This window comes from Gasterosteus aculeatus, chromosome Y (assembly GCF_964276395.1).
Source record: "Gasterosteus aculeatus chromosome Y, fGasAcu3.hap1.1, whole genome shotgun sequence".
NCBI lineage: Eukaryota > Metazoa > Chordata > Actinopteri > Perciformes > Gasterosteidae > Gasterosteus > Gasterosteus aculeatus.
This window is the reverse complement of record NC_135709.1, coordinates 2,561,592-2,584,100: the sequence shown is the minus strand read 5'-3', so window position 1 is coordinate 2,584,100 and position 22,509 is coordinate 2,561,592. Positions and strand designations below refer to the sequence as shown.

General features: G+C 49.8%; 3 protein-coding genes across 6 annotated transcripts; 1 reads left to right on the top strand and 2 right to left on the bottom strand.

Annotated features, from left to right (window-relative positions):
- Nucleotides 1-3,229: 3,229 nt before the first annotated feature.
- Nucleotides 3,230-5,695, bottom strand: LOC120808663 (forkhead box protein L1). The gene has a single exon (XM_040161700.2). The coding sequence runs from the start codon at nt 5,478-5,480 to the stop codon at nt 4,497-4,499; it is 984 nt and encodes a 327-aa protein (XP_040017634.2). The 5' UTR covers nt 5,481-5,695; the 3' UTR covers nt 3,230-4,496.
- A 3,652-nt stretch (nt 5,696-9,347) lies between these two features.
- On the bottom strand, nt 9,348-12,614 carry LOC120809102 (uncharacterized). Of its 2 annotated transcripts, none has more exons than XM_040162701.2 (2): nt 12,358-12,614; nt 9,348-11,238 (listed from the first exon to the last, which is right to left on the bottom strand). In XM_040162701.2, the coding sequence occupies exon 2, from the start codon at nt 11,169-11,171 to the stop codon at nt 9,540-9,542; it is 1,632 nt and encodes a 543-aa protein (XP_040018635.2). In that variant the 5' UTR covers nt 11,172-11,238; nt 12,358-12,614; the 3' UTR covers nt 9,348-9,539. The 2 variants fall into 2 exon arrangements, with proteins under 2 accessions (XP_040018635.2, XP_040018634.2); XM_040162700.2 differs by lacking the exon at nt 12,358-12,614 and adding an exon at nt 11,661-11,833.
- On the top strand, nt 11,698-22,408 carry LOC120809101 (gigaxonin). Of its 3 annotated transcripts, XM_040162699.2 has the most exons (13): nt 11,698-11,837; nt 12,944-13,134; nt 14,559-14,673; nt 14,794-15,144; nt 16,176-16,244; nt 16,347-16,498; nt 16,716-16,837; nt 16,977-17,089; nt 17,490-17,639; nt 17,766-17,902; nt 18,366-18,500; nt 20,103-20,212; nt 20,322-22,408. In XM_040162699.2, exons 2-13 carry the CDS (start codon nt 12,956-12,958, stop codon nt 20,492-20,494), a joined length of 1,806 nt encoding a protein of 601 aa, XP_040018633.2. In that variant the 5' UTR covers nt 11,698-11,837; nt 12,944-12,955; the 3' UTR covers nt 20,495-22,408. The 3 variants fall into 3 exon arrangements, 2 of the variants coding, with proteins under 2 accessions (XP_040018633.2, XP_077953385.1); XR_013454624.1 differs by lacking the exon at nt 11,698-11,837 and having other exon boundaries at nt 12,608-13,134; nt 20,036-20,212; XM_078097259.1 differs by lacking the exons at nt 11,698-11,837; nt 12,944-13,134 and adding an exon at nt 14,389-14,407.
- The last annotated feature ends 101 nt before the right edge of the window (nt 22,409-22,509 follow it).

Below are 22,509 nucleotides of genomic sequence, written 5' to 3'. Positions count from 1 at the left end.
GGTGTTCTGGATGAACTGAGATTACGCGTCTGACGTCACGTTCAGGAGCAGTCGGTCACGATTAACACTCAAATCTCTTTTAGGCAATGAACACTTTGAATAATACAAATATTTATAATCTTTACATTCCAGCCACTGAAATGACAGCGAAGGAGGCGCATGGGATAGGGAGGGTGTGCTGGGCAGCATAAGGTTGTTGGTTCGAATCCTCACAAGGTTGTTGGTTCGAATCCTGGCTGCTCCCTGTGCCAAGTTGAAGTGTCACTGAGCAAGACATCTAACCCCCTATTACTCCACATAAATTATGTCAAACCATGGGCGTTTTGGATAAAAGTGACAGCTGCATGTATAGTAATGTCCTGTAAGTCAAAGTCATCATCATATCTCATGAGATACTATCTCATTATGATGACCTACAGGACCTGTTTTTCAGTGGCTGACATGGGCTTCCATACATTAACCTACAACAGATGTAGATGGATTGTGATTCACTGCAGTTGTATGTGTATTTCCACCACTTCATAAAATATATGTAACATGCAGTTGAATTACGGTAGTCTGCTATTATTGTAAATTGACAGGTTTAACTGTTTATTCATGACATTGGCCGTTAATTTACAAGCAAGGGATGGAAATTTAACTGTATGTTACAGTTATTATGACATACTGTAAGATACCGTTAGAAATGCACCGTAAATTTACAGCAATTTGTTACAGTGCACACACACACAAGCACGCTTCCTGGAAAGCTCTGTTAAACAGGAAGGGATGAGTGTGTGTTTCTGGCGTGTTTGGATTGGAGAAAGGAGTTGGGTTTGAGTTATGGTCTCGACGGCAGAGGACAGGAAGGAAAATAGTTTTTACTGAGAGCTTCAAAAATAGTTATGTTGTTTTTCCCAACGCTGTGAGAACAGGTGACAAAAAATAAAGTTTTCCATTTGACTAGAAAAGAAGGCTTCTTTTGGTGGTTTGTTGCCTTAATCCAGTGGTTCCCAAACTAAGGTTGCATAGAGTTTATATATTATAATGCAATTAATTGAAAAGAAAAAAGGAACCACCCTAATTCTTTTTTTTTTCTTTTTTCTTTTCTTCAAAGGTGTGTGGGGGGGCGAGGGGGGGTCTAACAATGTCCGTAACCACCAACAGTTAGATGGTTTGTTGCCTTAAACTAAGTTGATGTTGCCTGAATCTAACTGTTGGTGGTTTGTTGCCTTAATCTAACTGTTGGTGGTTTGTTGCCTTAATCTAACTGTTGGTGGTTTGTTGCCGTAATCTAACTGTTGGTGGTTTGTTGCCTGAATCTAACTGTTGGTGGTTTGTTGCCTGAATCTAACTGTTGGTGGTTTGTTGCCGTAATCTAACTGTTGGTGGTTTGTTGCCTTAATCTAACTGTTGGTGGTTTGTTGCCGTAATCTAACTGTTGGTGGTTTGTTGCCTTAATCTAACTGTTGGTGGTTTGTTGCCTGAATCTAACTGTTGGTGGTTTGTTGCCTTAATCTAACTGTTGGTGGTTTGTTGCCTTAATCTAACTGTTGGTGGTTTGTTGCCTTAATCTAACTGTTGGTGGTTTGTTGCCTGAATCTAACTGTTGGTGGTTTGTTGCCTGAATCTAACTGTTGGTGGTTTGTTGCCTGAATCGAACTGTTGGTGGTTTGTTGCCTTAACTGTTGGTGGTTTGTTGCCTTAAACTAACTGTTGGTGGTTTGTTGCCTTAATCTAACTGTTGGTGGTTTGTTGCCTGAATCTAACTGTTGGTGGTTTGTTGCCTTAATCTAACTGTTGGTGGTTTGTTGCCTGAATCTAACTGTTGGTGGTTTGTTGCCTTAATCTAACTGTTGGTGGTTTGTTGCCTGAATCTAACTGTTGGTGGTTTGTTGCCTGAATCGAACTGTTGGTGGTTTGTTGCCTGAATCTAACTGTTGGTGGTTTGTTGCCTTAATCTAACTGTTGGTGGTTTGTTGCCTGAATCTAACTGTTGGTGGTTTGTTGCCTGAATCGAACTGTTGGTGGTTTGTTGCCTTAACTGTTGGTGGTTTGTTGCCTTAAACTAACTGTTGGTGGTTTGTTGCCTTAATCTAACTGTTGGTGGTTTGTTGCCTTAATCTAACTGTTGGTGGTTTGTTGCCTGAATCTAACTGTTGGTGGTTTGTTGCCTGAATCTAACTGTTGGTGGTTTGTTGCCTGAATCGAACTGTTGGTGGTTTGTTGCCTTAACTGTTGGTGGTTTGTTGCCTTAAACTAACTGTTGGTGGTTTGTTGCCTTAATCTAACTGTTGGTGGTTTGTTGCCTTAATCTAACTGTTGGTGGTTTGTTGCCTGAATCTAACTGTTGGTGGTTTGTTGCCTGAATCTAACTGTTGGTGGTTTGTTGCCTGAATCGAACTTCTCCTTGTTTTGTCGCCTAAACATCCGTTTGGCTAAAGCAGAGTATCCCAAACGTTTTCTGTTGGGCCCCTCTTTGATGATACAGAAACATTGAAGCCCCCCCCCCCCCACCCGCCCCACATGCGTTTTAGCTTTGTTGTTTAGAATTAATTGCATTCTGATACACAAGGGGAGATCAGACTGGTGCCATGTTGAAGGTCTGAGAGAGAATCTTCCTTTTGTAAGGGCTGCTTGCTTAGGATCTTTTACTGATCAAAAAGGGACCATCAGACAACTAACACAAATTATTCCACCTTGCTTCTAGCGGACTCGCTGGAGGATGAAGAACCAGCGGAGCCAAAGGGCTTCCTGAGTTAATACCAAAGCCCCAAAGAGACAAAGCGTTGACGGATACCTCTTTCCCTTCCTCCCTTCTCTCCCCTCAGAGCTGTCTGTAGTGTTTTATTTATGAAAGAACCCTATACACAGGAAATGCTTGTGATTGCTAGTTCTCCCCCTAAAATGTGAGGAAGTTTATTTATTTTTAACAAACATTCCTGATTTGCAAGGCTCCTCCGGCTTCTTTCAGGCGACGTGTGTCGAAGCCACAGGCCTATATTTAGAAATGGCTGTTTGACTTCATGCAGCTGTCTGCAACACAAGACGCAACTCAGATCGGCTCACTCCGAAGCTGTAGTTGTAATCAGAGAGACAGGACTGAAGCTTCTTCACACGTCGCTAATTTGTGAGCTAAGAAAGTTCGTTGTCGAGGTTGGAAGTCGGCGTTTAAGGTCTAAGGCGTCTCCGTCTGTGAGGGTGGTCGTTAAATGAAAGTGAAACATAAACCAATGGGACCTCGAGTGAGTTTTGTTTTTGTTTTTTTATTTACCACGTGAGAAATTCGAAGGAATAATCTCATGGTGTTAACCCACCTGCATGCCGTTGTGTTCATCAACAACACACGGGACCCCCTGCTGACTCCGACTCACACAACCCCGGGACAATTTCTTACCGTTACACACTCTTGGACATCCTTTCTATATTCAATTACACTTGTCTCTTTCAAAATATACTTATTTTAACGTACTATTATCTATCAATATTTTCAAATGATGACTTGATAATTAAACTTTTTGTAACTTTCCCCAAACATTTCCCAACATTTGTGTAACATTCTTGTCAAAAAACTGTTCTGATTCTGATATATCTTACTTCTTTTCTCTGTTCATGAATCTTATTTCATTTGAAAAAATATAAATATTTTCAGATAACCACGACCTTTCTCAAACTGATGATGAATATTGTTGAGGTATTATTCAACGTAACTTTCTTTATTTTTAACGACACATACAACAATATAAAAAGCTAAATCATAGCGTCATTATTAACAGAGATGTTCTGGACCTTTGTTAGACGAAATCCTCTCTGCATGGATTAATACTCCTGTTATACATCATGTAAGCACAAAGAGAACCAGTCATTTCTCACCATATTCAATCACTATATTGATTTCAATAAAAGGCGTCAGTTGTCCGGTTTAGATGATGAGCCGTCACGTGATTCTTCTGACTCTAAACTGACTCCAACGGATCAAACTGCTCTGTCGTTTCACACCAGAACAGTGAAACTCTTTTTGATGATGTTTCTTACTGTCCGCGTAAAGTTGATTTAACTGCTGGCAGAGAAAATGTCAATGTTATCCAATCACATCGGATAAATAATACATTTTTAATAAATCAAGTGTACAGGACAGAAACACTGAACAAGCCTCAGTCCCCTTGAGAGCTGCATCCTTGATATCAAAAGCGTTATAAAAGAAGACACAGAATGTTGTCACAGCAAAGTGACATTACAACCTTCCAATACAATTTATATTTTGACATTTTTTGTCAAATAAATCACACTGTTGTTTTCCCTTTTCTGCACACATCCAGAGCACAATGAAATGTTTGAACATCATTTAGTTTTTAGTTTTCAGCCGCTTAGTTAATGAAGAGAGAAGCGCCGAGCTTTCACTTTCACAATCTGGCCCTCGTGCGCACTTTAAACACTTTTTTTTGCTCATTGACCACAAATAATAACCAATTTCAATTCCGTTCGTGGGCAAAACGCAGGACGGTCCCGAGCTGCTCTCATTTAAAATGCAGCCGGGCGACGGACGGGTAAGAGCACAGCGGGAATCCCATCTGGTACAACTGGTGCGGCCGCGCGCCGAGGGGCGCGGGCGCGGGCGCGCCGGGCTCTGCGCACGTCCCCGGTGTCCCCGCGGACAGCCCGGGGACGCCGCCGCGCGCTTCGCCCTCGCCGCGGGATAAGATGCTCTCGATGCTGAAACTTTTGGATTTGGGGCTCACGCTCAGCGCGTGCCCTTTGGGCGCGTGCTGCACGCGCGCGCCCGGGTCAGCGTTTCCGAAACCGACTCGCTCCTCGTCTCCCCCACTGGCCGCTGTCCTTCGGCCCCGGACGTGCGCACGTGCGTCTCGGCCGGGGCGCAGCTCGGAACCGGGGTGACGGGGAGCCGGCTCCGCGCGGTTCGACTCGACCAGAAGCGCTTTGGCGTCCGGCTGCGCCGCCGCTGCCTCCGAGCCAGCGGGACGTCCCAGAGAGGATCGGTGGTCCCCGCACGGACCCAGGACCCTGGCGCGCTTGTGCCCCGCGGCTTTGGGGTCCCGCGCGTCCTGCTGGCTCTTAGCCTTCCTCTTCCTCCGACGGTAGTTGCCGTTCTCGAACATGTCCAGGCAGCCGGTGTCCAGCGTCCAGTAGCTGCCCTTGCCGGGGCGGCCCTTCTCCCGGGGCACCTTGACGAAGCAGTCGTTCAGGGACAGGTTGTGGCGGATGGAGTTCTGCCAGCCCTGCTTGTTGTCGTGGTAGAAGGGGAACTGGTCCATGATGAACTGGTAGATGCCGCTGAGCGTGGCGCGCTGCTGCGGCGCGCCCTTGATGGCCATGGCGATGAGCGCGATGTAGCTGTAGGGCGGCTTCTGCGGACTCTCCTGGCGGGCCGGCGCGAAGCCCAGGGCGGCGGGCACCACCCCGCCCCGGCCGTCGCCTCCGTACAGGTAGAGGAGCTGGGGAGCCGGCAGGCGCATCCCGAGGCGGCCGTGGTAGAGGGTCATGGCGCCGGGGACGCGGCGGGGTGTCTCCCGGGGAAAGTGAAGGCTGCTCCCGGAGCTCCTCTCCTCCTCCACCTCCTCCTCCTCCTCCGCCGGCACTGAGTGACTCCCGCGGCCCCGTCCGGGCCCCGCGACATGTTGGTGCTTGTTGCACGTGCACGCTGTGTTATGTTGACTTTGCACATGGGGAATAAATTGACCATCATAAACAGTCGGTGGTGTTCTCAGCCCACCCACATTAATTAAAACTTCATTGCGCTGAACCCCCCCCCCCCCCCCCCCCTCACACACACACACACACACACACACACACACACTCACTTGTTTTCGGCCAATGAGGTTTCGGGTTGTTCCCTCATTTGTTTATAGAATTAGTCGCTTGATAAGTCTGCCCACCCAGGTCGAATCAAGCTGTGTTTATTTGGAAAAAATTTCCGGGCACTCAATACATAAACGCACTGATGTGCTGTTTGAAATATCACGTCCCCCCCCCCCCCGTCCCCTAGTCTCCCCCCCTGTCTCCCCCCCACCCCCTCACACAGAGAGAACAAGCAAACACCGCCGGTCCTCTGTGGGAGTCGCTCATGTGAAAACAGCGTCTCCTTAGTTGTAACAGTGATGGTCACGTGACCAGGATCTGATCGTCACGGGACCCAACATCAAATTCTTTATTTTGTCATATTTGTATTTAAATCACAGCAAATTGTAACTCCATATTTATCATTTTTACCCCCCCCCCTCTAAATTTTAAAGAAAAATTGACTTTGAAGGAGTGGTATTAATCACTTTCCCAGTAAACTCCATTGATATGACTTTAGCGGATTGAGATGCGGGCGACAGCTGCCAAATCCGTTGTCTTTTTAATACATATTTGTTATAGACTTGAACTGTAATTATTTGTATTCCCATGTGGCCATGTTCTTTTGTGTTACACTATTATTAGGACACAAGACACAAACCATTTCCATTAATTTCAGTGAAATTCTCCATAACTTGGCTTTGTTAAGTTTTTATATTAGTCATGCAGTTAAGCTTATTTTTTTCTTCATTATTTTACAGTAGAGATACGAACAATGTGCATATTATTCTGTATTCATACCAGTAGTCTAAACCTGAAGGAGTTCAATCTTTTTTTAGCTGTATTCAAATCTTCAAAACGCGTGTTTTAGTATTTCAAGACTCAGGGCAGCTTGAGGGTCCCGATGTCCGCTTCTGCTGTACGATTCCTTTAAGGTTCTAAATAATGAATCTGAGAAAAATATCAAGCCGATCGCAACAGCTTCACAATAAATACCACAACCCAACTCGCACCTCATTATTTCATACCGACACAATCTCTGACAACGAGAGGTCGTGATGATCCGAGTCATTGGCTCCAAAGTGGAACATATAGAGTGACAATGGTCGGGATGGTTCAGGGCCCGGTCGGGGTGGTCACCTGAATCAACATGCATTCCAAATAATCCTCTTGTGCTGGACTTTTTGCCCTCCTGTCCGAACGGTGCCTCTGCTCATTGGATAAAGTTGCATGTTGCATTTGCGTCAACGTGAACTGAATGAGAATCTGCAGTCGGACTCCGAGGACCACATTGCCTTACAAGGACAACGTTCACGGTATTATTTGTACATGCGGGGCCATGATGCTTTATATTATGTATTTTCCTGTTTATAGGTCAAGGAGGATTATAACAACTTTACAAGTGTGCGCAGCTGGCGTCCTGCTTACATTAAGGGTTCAGAGCTTTCAGGGGATGAACTCACAAGTTTGGTCCTTTTCTCTGTTTCTCTCTCGGCAGACGATGATTCATCAGCAAATCAAACTAAACTAACATGCGAGCGTCAGATGCCTCCAGCCCAGAGGAGCCAGATGGGACATCTTCAAAGGCCACCGGCTGGAGATCTTCCTATTATTATTGCTTGAAAACCTTCTTTAGAATTCATTCTGACGACGATAGTACAGAAAAGTGCTATGGCTGTTAAAAGAGAAACATCATTTCACATGCATTTTGCTTAGGGGCTTCCTGTTGGGCCTGACAGAACTTTTTTCGGGGGGGGGGTTTGCTTGTGTGCCAGCCTGTGTGAAAAGTTGACCGTGCACGTGATGTGACGTGATGGGACGTCACCTCTTTCATCGCTCCTTGCGACCCGCAACAGTAAACGAGGAGCGGAATAGAACTCATTGAATCGCATGCTTCCTCATCTAGACGTCCCAAAATAACCGGACGCTTTCGTGACGACGTTTCATCTTTAAGACACATGAAATCGTGTCCAACATTCAAGTGCGTACGTCTTACATGTGTGCAGCATGATTAGCGGCACGTGATCAGCGCGGCAAATCATTTCACATAATCACCCGATTTGGAGTAAATGAATTATCAACAGACGGCCCACTGGCGGTCACAGCGCTGTGCACCGGCTTTAAAGGTTATGGTGTGTTGACCAAAGAGTTTGAACCAGGAAAAGAAGAAGAGACAAAATCTAAAAAGAGGCTTTTTCCCGTCTTTTCAATAATTGGTAAAATATCAATTCATTCCCAAAGAGACTTGGAAAAATGTCTAGGAAAAAAATGTAAAAAATCTCGAAGTTAAACAGTGCTCAAATAAAAATGAGAAAGCATATCTTTGAAATTAAACTTTCTTGTTCTTTGTATCCTTGTGATTGAAATGCACTTATTGCAAGTCGCTTTGGATAAAAGCGTCAGCTAAATGACATGTAATGTAACATGTAATGTAATATCAATTCTTAAAATGTCGCAATTGTGGCATGTTGTCTATTTGCCTCCCATTGACGGTATAAGATGACATGTGAGTATCAGTGACATCTAGTGGACAGATGCAGAAGTGCTTTACGTTCAGCAAACATCCTAAAACAGGAAGGCTCAGAGGACACAGACGATAGTGGCTGAGACACTTGGTTTCATAGTGTTTCATTAAAGCAACATAAAGCGAAGCTCATTACGAAAATAGAAAACACAATGCTTTTGCCGGGTAGCAAACTTACCGGTCTCTCCCATTTATGTCACTTTCTGTTTGCTGGTGCACTTTATTTTTAATATTTAAGTATTTTTAACTTCAACTTTTATTCCTTTATTTTTAAACTAACCCATAGCATTATATTTTGATTTTATTCCTCGTGCACTGTCGTCTTGTCGTCCGTTGTCGTACTGCCTGCTGTTACGCACCAACCGCCAAGTCAAATTCCTTGCATGTCCGACATATTATGGCAATAAATGATGACACTCCCAGCATGCATTGCAAGGGTTCAAACCAAGCCAGTGTTCCCAGGACTTCGCAGGTTGCGTGAAGTCTTTAAACTTTGAGTTTTGCATTCTACAAACGAGTCATAACGTAACGGCATTTTAACAAAAGTGTAATGAAAAATAGTAGATATACATAATATTTATTGTATTAGAATAATTGGGACTGAGGTTAACGGTCAAAAGACCTGCGAGGTTAAATGTTTTCAATGTTAATGTTAATGCAGGTCTGCTTCAAATTAAGACTGAAGATTTTTCTGTTTATTAAATTAACGGCAGTGCACGTTTATTCTATCCTTAATGTTTCTTCTTTTCTTCTGCCTCTTATGTGAGGAACTTAAAGTGTGAGGAAAGCTTCCTTTTCTCCTCTGAACACTTACACTACATGATGGAAACCTCTGGTGCAAGTTTCTGTTGCTTCCTCGGATAAGAGAGGATGCTTTTTGTCACCACTGGATCACATGATTATTATTAACTCGCTATCATGAGACAAATAGCTGCCAAAAATGATTCAAAGTTCAGTGCACAGCTCGTAGAGGCTTCACGTGCGGAGAAACAATGCGAGATGGAGTGAAGAACTCAAACTAATCTACTTGAATTCAGACAGAAAATGACATTTTTGCTTATTTTATTAACACGTACCATCCTTTTTGCAAACCAGACTTTCAACGTTGTGCCTCGGACGTACCATGGACATCGCCTCGCAAGAACATTAACATGAGCGAACACGATGTCAGAAAGAGACCGTATCGTCCAACAAGGCTGAGAGCGGCGACTGAAGCGATGACGGATGCGCTTTTTCCAGCCTAAAGCGAGGTGACCGCCGGCTCGTCCGACAACGCTTGGTCGGCGGCTGCTGGGTCGCCCGTCTGCTTCGGGACGACGAGATATCTCACTGCCCATCGCAGAAAGGACTCCGCCACTTTGAACCGACTGAAATCATGCAGATTCTGTCCCGACGGCAGGTAGGAGTAAGAGAACCGGCGGCCGTCGCTGTGGACCGCGGCACCGTTCTTGCAGGCGTCCGCGGCGGCTTCCAGGGGACTGCCGCCCTCGTGGGCCCTGCAGCCGGCCTGGGTGTCAAAGAGCCAGGACGGAGGGCTGCCGCTGACCTGCGCTTCCCCCTCCTCCACCCAAGTGGTCGGCTCACTCCTCTTCCTCTTCGCCTTTCCATATTCCCTCTCAACGGTCTCCTCCACTTGGTCCGAAGCCGGAGGTGGCGGCGGCGCTGGTGGTGGCGAGTCCGTGCGGCCTTGGTCTGCGGCAGGGAGCGGCTCCGACAGTCCAGTGAGGTATTCCGGCGGACTCGCGCAAGGAGAAGCGGCCGATTGCTGGAGTTTCTGGTACGGCGGGAGGTTGCTGGGCTCGGATGCCTGCTGGGATTCCTTGGGGCTAAACGCGGGGGTCACAGGGTGGTCGGACCTGAATCCGGGGGCGGCGGCGGCGGCGTCCAGGTCCACCAATCTCCTGGGAGACGCATCAGAGGATGACGAGGTTTCCCATGGCGGAGGGAAAGCATCCCAGGGGTTGGATAAATCCTTCACGTCTGCCATGGCGTTCTCCTCCTCGCCGTTGGCTACTCTCCACTCTGCGTCGTCAATGGAAGGGGACATGGACTCTGAAGGTGGCGGCACGGAGCCCTCTCGGTCCTCACGGGGGGCAAACAGTTCACCACCCGTACCGCCTCGGACATTCAGGGGCGTTTGATTCTGCAGGGCGTTTTCCGCAGAGATGAGAAGACACTTCATGGGGACTTTGAAGCCCTCCACTCCCTTATATTTGACCCTGTCGACGCCCCAGCTTGTGTCCGTGTGGGTCGCCAACTGGTCCCAGGTGGACGTGGAGGGCTGCGGGCTCGCTGCCGCCAGCCTCTCCCTGACGTCCTCCAGCACGGCCTCCAAGCAGTCCTGCTGCCACTCTCCCAGCAGCTCCGACAGGTCGAACCCATATTGGGAGTCCTGCGTCTCCTGACCCAGCAGGGCCTTGCGCGTCACACAGATCTGCCTCCTGATGGACGGCAGCGCCGTGCTGCAGAGGGCGCTCCCTTTAACCGGCCCCGTCGCAGTCGTGGCCAGCTCTCTGATCGATAAGACGAATCTGCATTTGGTCTTCTCCGAGGCCATGTGGAACTGCAGCTGGTAGTCATGGACGCAGACCGTGGTGTTGACCAGGCTGGTGAAACATTCGCGGTCCTCCTCCTGCTGGAGGTGTTCCCAGGCCGACTTTGTGAGAATGGCAGGGATCTGGAGCAGCCCGTCCGACAGGAAGAGGAGCCCCGCGGGGCCCTCGGAGCCAACGTCCTGGGACTTTGATATATCGCCCACCTCGATGACCCTGGCCTTCAGCTGCCCGCCGTGGCTCTCCTCCCGCTGCTCGCCATAGCCGAGGATCAGGCTCTCTATCCACGGAGACAGTCTGCTCCAGGCGGAGGCGGGCATGCTTGCAGTTCCAACCGGTGTCGTTTAGATGCTTATTGGTTCCTTCGTCACAGCATCACCACGGGGGCTGGAGATAAGAAACATCTATGAGCCGTTATTAAATACACATATATCGCTTGGACATTCTCAGAAGATCGCAGGGATCAAGTCAGAGTTTAGTCACTGCGGTCAGTTGCAGTAGCGCCTTGGTAGGCAGGTTCCTTTTTCAGGAACCAGCCGATCTCAGTTGGTATTAAGCGACATGGAGGGTCCATGTCCTCCTCCTCCTCCTCATGCAAATTCCATATAAATGAGTATCTTCATGACCATCGGTTGGCCGTGCATTGTTTTCTAACTAACGATCGATGATCCGGAAAGGTCCTGAAAAAGGAACCTGCTGGCACCGACCGGGGTCCCTCGTCAGTTGACACTTCCTTCCGCCCTAAACCCCCCCCCCCCCCACATGCACCCTCCGGCCTTCTCCGTGTACTATCGCGTTTCCTCTTTTACCTTGTTGGGGAACCTTCTGTCCCAGCTAGCGCAGCGTCATAGCAACCCCTGTCCGCACGTGGCGTTTAGTTACCGCTATTTCCTTCGTGTCGTCCGACGCAGCGCACAATCACGTCTACGCTTGTTCAACGTTATGGCGGCGGGAATTGTTGCCAAGCGTCACTGGCTGGTGTGAACGTGAGTGTTCCTTTCAAATTAAAAGCGGAAATGTCCTTTATGTATTCTAACGTATCAAAATGTACACAACTAACTGAATGTTTCCGAATATATCAGTAGATGCTTCTTTTACATAGCTGATTCGTATGCGCAATAACGCTATACTACTTGGTTTAAAACGTTTTATTCACACCGGAAATTCTGGTGTCTCCGTTATTTTTGGCAGCTTCATTCTGGCGGTTAGGCCTGATGGCCGCGTTCCGTTTCGCTTTTTCTTCTAACTTGATTCGGCCGATTTACATGTAAACGGTATCTCAGGGAGATATTTCTTATTGTAGTTGTGTCTTTACATTGTTGTATTTATTATATTAAAAATGTAAGTAATAGTATTTCTTCACATGGTGGACAAGTTGCCATCGAGGTGTTGGAACGTGCTTCAACTACGCCCTCGTATGCCAAACTGATGCTGCATTCAAGTGCCACATTAATGATGCGGTCCTTATGCTGTGATGATACATTTGTTACGACACAACGTACTTACAGCAAATGAACGAATTGGCTGCAATCTTTAACTTCTCGCACGGCCCCGCTTTGTTTCCTACTTGCACGTGTTTTGAACAGAAAGGTGGCGCAGTTGAATCGGCGTGTCGTTTTAGCCATTTTCCCCCTTGAGCGCAGCTCAAGATCCATTTCCGGACATCAACGTTCTCGCGTCCAGCGTGATTCACGTCGCCCCTAAAAAAAAAAAAGAAGCCAGCTGGATGCAGCCTGTCCGCGTGAGACACACGAGCGCGTTTCGTAGTTTTTTTTTTTTAAGGTGGGTCACGTGACGCAAAGAGCCTAAACACGGAAGTAACCAACCCCACACGAGTTTGTTTGCAGCTCACTTCGCGTTCCCCCCGTTTTACAGTTCACAGTTAGTTGAGTTGGCTGGTTTTGTAGGACTGACGTTAAGCGACGTTCCGCCGTGTTACACGCAGGAGTTGTTGTTGTTGTTGTTGTTGTGCTAACGTTAAGTCACTAGCCAGGCCGCACACAGCGAGTCCGCTCGCTGCCAGTTAGCGGATGCTAGCGTTTCTTTTGCGGAAGCCCGATTGAAGAGTGTCCCCCGGGTCCTCTGTGCACAGTGGGACGGAGACATGCCCGATTCGGCAGCGACCGGTTCGAGGGTTTCGGACCCGCAACACGCCCAGAAACTCCTCCGGGTCCTTCGCACCTTCTGGCTCGAGCAAAGTTTCCACGACGCGCTGCTGGTGGTCGATGGAGAGGAGCTGCCTGTCCAGAAGAACATCCTGGCTGCTGCCAGCCCCTACGTCAGGTCAGTCCCACCAGCTACTACGTCAGGTCAGTCCCACCAGCCCCTACGTCAGGTCAGTCCCACCAGCTACTACGTCAGGTCAGTCCCACCAGCTACTACGTCAGGTCAGTCCCACCAGCTACTACGTCAGGTCAGTCCCACCAGCCCCTACGTCAGGTCAGTCCCACCAGCTACTACGTCAGGTCAGTCCCACCAGCCCCTACGTCAGGTCAGTCCCACCAGCTACTACGTCAGGTCAGTCCCACCAGCCACTACGTCAGGTCAGTCCCACCAGCTACTACGTCAGGTCAGTCCCACCAGCTACTACGTCAGGTCAGTCCCACCAGCTACTACGTCAGGTCAGTCCCACCAGCCACTACGTCAGGTCAGTCCCACCAGCTACTACGTCAGGTCAGTCCCACCAGCCCCTACGTCAGGTCAGTCCCACCAGCCCCTACGTCAGGTCAGTCCCACCAGCCCCTACGTCAGGTCAGTCCCACCAGCCCCTACGTCAGGTCAGTCCCACCAGCCCCTACGTCAGGTCAGTCCTACGTCAGGTCAGTCCCACCAGCTACTACGTCAGGTCAGTCCCACCAGCCCCTACGCCAGGTCAGTCCACCAGCTACTACGTCAAGTCAGTCCACCAGCTACTACGTCAAGTCAGTCCCACCAGCTACTACGTCAGGTCAGTCCCACCAGCCACTACGTCAGGTCAGTCCCACCAGCCACTACGTCAGGTCAGTCCCACCAGCTACTACGTCAGGTCAGTCCCACCAGCCACTACGTCAGGTCAGTCCCACCAGCTACTACGTCAGGTCAGCCCCTATGTCAGGTCAGTCCCTCAGCTACTACGTCAGGTTCAGTCCCTCAGCCCCTACGTCAGGTCAGTCCCTCAGCCCCTACGTCAGGTCAGTCCCTCAGCCCCTACGTCAGGTCAGTCCCACCAGCTACTACGTCAGGTCAGTCCCACCAGCCCCTACGTCAGGTCAGTCCCTCAGCTACTACGTCAGGTTCAGTCCCTCAGCTACTACGTCAGGTTCAGTCCCTCAGCTACTACGTCGGGTCAGTCCCTCAGCCCCTACGTCAGGTCAGTCCCTCAGCCCCTACGTCAGGTCAGTCCCACCAGCCCCTACGTCAGGTCAGTCCCACCAGCCACTACGCCAGGTCAGGCCCACCAGCTACTACGCCAGGTCAGGCCCAGCAGCCCCTACGTCAGGTCAGTCCCACCAGCTACAAGGTCAGGTCAGTCCCACCAGCTACTACGTCAGGTCAGTCCCAAAAGCCCCTACGTCAGGTCAGTCCCACCAGCTACAAGGTCAGGTCAGTCCCAGCAGAACCTACGTCAGGTCAGTCCGCAGGCTGCACAGCACAGCAGGCTGCTGTCTGCTACGCGTAGGCAGCATGTCCACTGTCCAAATTGACTTCTGATAATGACTTCCTGTTAGGACCAAGCTCAACTACAATCCCCCAAAGGAAGATGGGTCTACATACAGAATCGAGCTGCAGGGGGTCTCCATGGCCACCATGAAGCAGATCCTGGACTACATCTTCAGTGGTGACGTAAGTATGGATTAGATAAGTAAGCACGGGAGGTAAATGTGTGCCGCTCTCTCCCCATTGGTTCGTGGTTGGATGGATAATAATCGTGGATAATCCAGTTGGCCCGTCCTTCACACACAGATCACGTTGAGTGAGGAGACCATTCAGGACATGGTCCAGGCGTCCGACATGCTCCTCATGACCGACCTCAAGAACCTGTGCTGCCAGTTCTTGAAGAGCTGCATCACTGCAGAAAACTGCATCGGCATCCGCCACTTCTCTCTGCACTACTGCCTTCACCACGTCCACTACGCCGCCACGGAGTTCCTGCAGACGCACTTCAGCGACGTGGCGCGCACCGAGGAGTTCAGGGAGTTGCCCCCAAGCCGGCTCTGCGAGCTGCTGGCGATGGAGAAGCTGAACGTGGGCAACGAGAAGCACGTCCTCGAGGCCGTGTTGCAGTGGTACGCACACGACCCCGTGGAGCGCAAGGTGGGTGATGCTTCACCTCAAGTTTGGCGGGAAGATAAAGGAGGCTTATTTTTGTTTCAACTGATTAGAATACGCGTCATGCGACATGCACGACACTGTTGAGGTAAATGTCATTGATTGCTCGTTGGAGTTTTATATTTATATATATTAAAGTTGATCTTTTTAATGACATTTTAAAAGACACGTTGTAGCATTCAACATCGGTAAAATTGCAACGTAAGTCACAAACCTTGCTCTTTTAAGGTGCGCTACATTTAAATATATATTTCTAGGTAAGCTGTTTTACGGCATCGCACCCGTAGTCCGTCGTCCTTCAAACCATTTAGTAAGTTGTGTAGACGTATGTTCTTTCTCGGCATGAGAGATTCCTCTTATTAGTCCCACAGTGGGGAAATTCACAGGATCGCGGCACACGAGATACGTGGTTAAAAACAACAAGCGCAGCAGTAGTCAGTAAGTAGGTAAAGAAATGTATAATAATGATAGACGAAATAAAAATAAAAGCAGTGCAAAGATCACGGTAACTGAATATACTAGGACCTAAATAAATATAAGCATGTGTAGACATAGTTTCCCCCAGTGGATAAATGTGTTTGATATCACTGCGCCCAGAAATTTCAAATAATTCAAATGATTTATGTTTTTTTTAAAGAACGAGGAGGCAAGACACCCCAACCCCTAATTGCTCCCCGGGCAAAAATGTAAAAAGCCATGGGTTAAAAATGTAATTGTAAGTCGCTTTGGATAAAAGCGTCAGCTAAATCACCTGTAATGTGATGTAACAATATTGCCGCTTGGAATGAGACGTTAGCACTAGTATGTTTTAATACAGCAGGTATCCACTTAAATCAGGCCCTCAATTGGATATCATTTGTGTGTAGTGTGTCAAAAAGAATCATTATTGGGCTTAAATATGCACATCAATGCTGCCGCCAGATGTGGAAAAGGGCAACTTCTTGATACCGTTTTTTATAGGACGGTGATTGTCAATGTTAAGTTTCCATGTTAAGCGGATTGTTCCATTCCGGCAGGTCCACATGACGGAGGTGATGTCCGCCGTGTGGCTGCAGGGCCTGGACGTGAGCTACCTGAGGGAGCAGGTAGGACCTCCCCCCCCCCCCCCCCCCTCACCTCCCCCTCCCCCCATGTAATCCACAACATGCGGGAGGGGAGTGACTTCTATGCGCATGCCGTCCCACCAGGCTGTGGGGGAGCCGCTGACGAGGGAGGTGATCACTGAGCACTGCCAGCAGGTGCTGTCGGACGGCCCGCTGCAGGGCGAGGCCATGCTCGCCGCCTTCAAGCCGCGAGGTTACTCCGAGTGCATTGTCATCGCCGGAGGGGAGGATCGCAAGTGAGTCGCCGCCGTCGCCGCGTCCGTCTGTCGATGGAATCGCGTGCATTGAGATGTCTTGATACGCGACAACACCGTCCTTGTTATTATAATCCCGCCTTAACTGACATTTCGTACACAATTAATGATTTTAGTCGCATCGCGCTTTTTATCCTTCAGCGTGGCCGGAAACGGCGTTTTTAACGCTCTTTGACGCCCAGTGTTTGCACCCCTGCAGAAGCAGGAAGCCCACCGCCGTGACGCGCTGCATGTGTCCGCTCTACGACGCCAACAGACAGGCCTGGATCGAGCTGCAGCCCATGAGCGGCGCCCGCCTCGGCCACGGAGTGGTAGCCGCGGGTCTGTGCTGGCGAGAAACCCCGCCCCCCCCCCCCCCCCCCCCCCCCACCTGTCAACACCTGTCACGTGCTACCCTTTTGATAGCGAAGGGGTCGCGGTGTCACGCCAGTGTAATAACGTTGTGTTTCCCGTCTGTTAGAGGGCTTTTTGTTTGCGATGGGCGGAGCAGATGAACACAACACGGTCCTGGACAGTGGAGAGAAATATGACCCCGACTCCAACAGCTGGAGTCCCATCCCGCCGATGCTGCAGGTACACTTCCCCTCTCCAGCAGCTAAAACGTAGCACGCAAACATCAAATACCCACCGAAATGATCACGCTTGCTTTTTTGAATCTGCTGCTTTTCATAATTTTGAAGCGGGATCATTCCTGCAGCCATGTTGCACGTCTCCTTTATGGCCACTGGGTGTCAGCAGTTTGCTTCCGACGATGTTAAGGGGCGTGCGTGAGACTTCATTGTAGCGTAGAAGAACGTGTGATTTGAGTCATATATAATGCAAACCCATACCTCAAATGCAACTCCAAAAAACGCCGTTGGAGCCATGGAATGCATGGAATGCATGCGAACTCGGTGTCATAGCTGTGCTAGTTTGTGCACATGGAGGAGTGTGCGCGTGTGACGCTGCTGTGGTCGGCTCACCTCGTCTCCAGGCGCGTCAGAGCTTCGGCGCGGTGGAGCTGGAGGGTCTGATCTACGTTCTCGGAGGAGAGAACAAGGACGGCGAGCTGATCACCGTCGAAGTGTTCGACCCCCACTTCAGCACCTGGAAACCTCAGACCAGTATGACCATGATCCGCAAGGTGACAAACCCCAGCGTCCTGACTTCCCTGTGCAATGCAATGCTGTAGATGTAATCCTGTCTCATATTGAACAGTAAGCAAACGTCAGCCTGCGACTTGTTTAGCCGTACCTGTCGTCCCCGTCAGGTCGCCTGCTACGCCTCCATGAACAAGAAGATCTATGCCATAGGGGGCGGCTCCTACGGGAAGCTGTACGACTCCGTGGAATGCTTTGACCCGAAGATCCAGCAGTGGACAGGCCTCTGCCCTCTGAAAGAGAGACGGTGAGCACAAAACCCAGAAGACGGCGGTCTTCTCTTCACGCCACCGTCTCGATGACGTCCGTTTCCATGTTCCATGTACAAACCTTCAGCCCAAAGGCTGTGACTTTCTACTTCTTTGTGTTGCGCAACAGAAAACGGGGCATGCCGGCAGTCCCGGGACTGTCGTTTTTAGTTTCGGTACGATTTCCTTCAAATTTGAAGCGACGGGGGAGGATGTTGAGTCACAGCGTGACGATTAGTCAGCGCAAGTTTGAGGAAACGGCGTTCAGTCGCTGCTGTCCGTCGTCTCCTTTTCAGATCATTGTGAGCAAGTCAGCTGATCCGGTAACTAAATGGCCCTGAAGTGCATCTATGGGACAAAATGCCATGATTTGGGCTTTCACAAATCACAGAATCCAATTTGCTTGCCGATTGTAGACACTCCTGTCCTGATTCCTTGTTTCCCCCCCCCCGCCCTGGTCAGGTTTGGGTCGGTGGCGTGCGGCGTTGGCCAGGAGCTCTACGTGTTTGGCGGCGTTAGAAGCAAGGAGCAGGACAACCCCGAGCAAAGGCAGATGCTGACCTGCAAGTCTGAGTTCTACCACGACGACATGAGGAGGTCAGTGCGGCGAAAGGCTGCGTCTTCTGCAGCGACTTGCAAATAAATACCACAGTTCGATTCCTACATCAATGCTGCTGCTGCTACTTTCCCACGGGGGGGGGGGGTCTACGCTCATTGTTAACCTTGGAAAACAGGGGGCATTCAGTTTATCGCAAGTGATTTCCTGTTCAGTGGGCCAATTCTTCTTCAGCGACCAGAACACAAAATACTTGTTTTTTCCATTAGCTTTATCTAATGCGGCTTCCAATAAGTGCACTCGGCCAACCGGAGACAGACCCCCGGAACAACTAGAATCATGGTTGTGGCCTGTGGTTGTTAACAGGCCGATTTGAGGCCGGGTTTAGGGGACGAGGGTGGATTTCTAGTTTGGTAGAAAGGCCTGTGACCGCGGAGAGCGGTGCGAGTTGGACCGCCACGCCGGAGCCGGAGAGGACTGGCGCACCTGTCGCGTGCTGAGCGGGCCGAGAGAATCGAGGGTGAGAGGAAGACCGGGTGGACAGTAGGGCGGCAGAGTTGAGATGCATGAGAGAGAGAGAGAGAGTCGGCTGAAGGGAGCGAACAGACGGGTGCAGAAACAAGTGGTTGGTTCCCGGACGTCGGCTCGAACGAGTGGGCAGGCAAAGAGCCGGAGGGGCCTCATTTATAAACGTTGCGTACGCCGCTCTCTGCGCAATAATCGGTATTCATAAAAAGCAAACGTGAGGGGGAAAATGTGCGGTCCTTCACGCGAGCTCGGACCCGTTGGATCGATCCGCAGCGTAAAACAAACAGAAGTACAAATTGACACATTTTCAAAAAGAAAAGTGAAATACGTTCTGCAATAATATCGCCATGTTATGCAATTCGTCCTCAACACACAGCTGTTGCTTGTCAGACGCAATCAGACGGACGGCGATAAAACGCCACGAAGCCGTCACAATGCGTAATCACGCGAGACGGCTGATCTTGCGCTCTGAGAAGACACAGCTTCCAAACGCGCCTCGACCCCCCCCTGACGCCGATGTTGGCCCAGACCCCCCGTCCCCGATCCCCAATCATTGCCGCCAGTCTCTCATCAAGAGGGGACAGCTCCGGTGTCGCCTCCCCCCCCCCCCCCCCGTGGCAGACACACTTTGGCGATGGCGTCCTAAACGCTTCTTTGCATCCACTTTGATGTTAGACCATTTTTTCTTTATTTGGGCCACGGCCCGAGGTTGTGAGGCTGCAGCGTTGCCGTGGTGCCTCTTTGGCGTCAGTGACGTCCACACTGTGTCCTCCAAAGAGCATTGGACTCCTCCTTTCCACCTCGCCAATGAACGTTTCCACTTCACACTCAGTGAAGCTAGAGCAATAAGTCACATGACTTCTCCGTCTGGGTGTTGAAGGCACCCGGAAGGGGAAGCAGAGGGGCAGTTTCTAGGAAGCGGACGGGTAGAGAGCGAAGAACTCCACTGGGGAGATGTGTGAACCAGTAGCATCTCCCCTCCCCTACTTTTTTTTACAACATACGAGTCACTCAACAAAACCATTGACGCTGCTCTCCCTTTGGACAGACGGTTAAACTCCCGTCTGCGTTGCCCGATGAACCATGTGGTATCTGCTGTTTTGCGATGGGCGCAGGTGGATGTTGCTGGATGACCAGAACCTGTGCATTCAGACCAGCTCGTCCTTTGTCTGCGGCGCCGTGCCCGTTGGAGCCAGCGTCTATGTGCTGGGAGACCTGGACACAGGTCAGTAAGGGAGCCAGCGAGGACAACGGGCTGCCATCCGGAGACGTCGCCTTGCGACTGCGCGTCTTGACGAGGTCACTGTGTGAATCCCGTTTTTTTTCTCGCACAGGGACCAGCTTCGACTACATCCGGGAGTTCCGCCGCAGCACCGGCACGTGGCACCACACCAAGCCCATGCTGCCCGGCGACCTCTCCAAAACGGCCTGCGCCGCCCTGCGCATCGCCAACTGTCGACTGTTCCGCCTCCAGCTGAGCCAGGGCCTGTTCCGGATCAGAGTGTGATTCGGTGTGACTGCCTGCTCCCCGGTCTGACTTTGGGGGTTTCACCAACACTTGCGAGGTCTAATTGCGACACGACAAAACACAAACTGTTTTATTTGTTTTTGTTTTTTCTAACATCTGTTTATTTTTCCGTTATATCGTGGTGTTGTTTTTTTAATTCATATGTAATGTTTACTGGCTGGGGGTTTATCTTGTTGCTTGGTGAGAGATTTCATATCATTACCATTTCAAAAACACTGTAATTGTAAAATCGAGGAACAACACTATCAATCATCCTGACGTCTTCAACCGCTGCTGTGAAGGTCAAAGGTTGAACATGTTTTAAGTTGCATAAATCTTTAGTGGGAAATGAGACTTTGGAGTCAGTCCCCTGGAAGCAGAGTGATGGGGGTCATATAGTAGATTATGGATTTGATTCGTGGAGGTTACTGAAGTTATCAGTGTTACCAGCAAAGCGTCGTCTCACGCTGGCTCGGTGCACCTGGTCTGCGCGGCGAGCGTCTTTCTAGACACATTATTGAGTTTATTACCGAGTCGCAGCGTTCACCAATGTCACACGTGGCTTTTTTAAACGCACTTTGCCTTCACTTCCTGTTTGTGTTCCAGTGGATGTGGTCAAAATGATGTAGACATTGAGATTAGTCTGAATTACCTCGCAAAGCGAACTGCGGCCGACGAGCCGCGGACAACAACGGCCCGGACTCGGGACGTGCTGCAGATCCCTGGAGGTCCCTCGGTGCGTGCGCGGCGTTCGTGTCGGTTAAAGTCGTGTCCTCTGGTTCCTGCGTGAACGGCTGGACGGTGACGCGACTTCGGGGGTTCGCTCGTACCGTTTCCTGCTGACGGGCGCGTCGGGTGGCGGGATCACGTGTTTTCTTTTGTTTTCTTTGATTCGGAGGTGACTGGCAACGTCTCACCACGTGTCGTGCTTTTAGGTTTCTTTAGTGCAAAAGTTGTTCCTGGAAATATTGTTGTTAAATATTTAAAGAAAATGTTCCAGATCCATTTAGATTGATGAATAACACAATAAGGAAGCGGAGAGGGGACGTATGTATTGGGGGGGGGGGGGGAACTGTCCATTTTTTAAATCCGCGTTGATCACACGGATTCATTGCATCACTTAGTTTTGCACTTAAGGGGGGGGGAGAAGTTCCTGATTCAACGCGAGGAAGAAGCTTTTGTTAATTATTCCTGTTCCTCCCGGTGGAGGGAGGCCCGCTTTAGTCGTCCCTGACGGGAATGTTCATTTTCACTTTTGGTTACTGCCGAAACCGTTTTGTGAAAGCGAAACCCGACTCACTGTGTCGCTTTCCAAAAAAAAAGAGGCTGAACGCACAAAAAAGCTGCACACTACGGATGGATCTGACGGATTGTTATGTTTTTAAAAACATGAGGCAACCAAACGTGTTGCATTGCTCATACTTTCTGCTGTTCGTTTACAACCGATCGTGCAAATCATTGGAGCGGCCGGTGCCGCTGTGTTGTCGTCAAACCTGCAGAAGAAGAAGAGTCAGACTGAAAAGAAAATCGGGAAGAAGCGTTCCGCCGAGGCCGCGAGGACCACTTCCTCGTTCCGCATTGACGCTTAATCGTCCTTAAAATGTCTCGTCGGGAGTGGAGTCATTTACGGTAAAGGACGGGCCGAGCTGCGGTTGAAAAAAACCGTCAACCGTTATTAACAAACGACCTCATCAGTTCAAATCAGTCAAACCCTCGATTGTGAAGCACATTTCTTTGACGTTGTCATGGTGACGTGGCATGTCCCATCTGTATTCACGCCGTTTTCAGGCACTCACGGGTGATGCGGGTCAAGTCCCTCGGGGGTCAGGGGTCAGGGTCAAGGGTGGGAACACTGGGATTGGGCCTATGAGCCTCATTCGTTCACGCCAAAGGAAATAAAACAATGTGATCAACTCCCTGCCTTCTGTTTCTCTCTGGGTAAACGGTCGCCATCGGTCACATTCATATTAGTATTCCTGCTATTACCATTCACTACAGTAACACTTTCTATGATC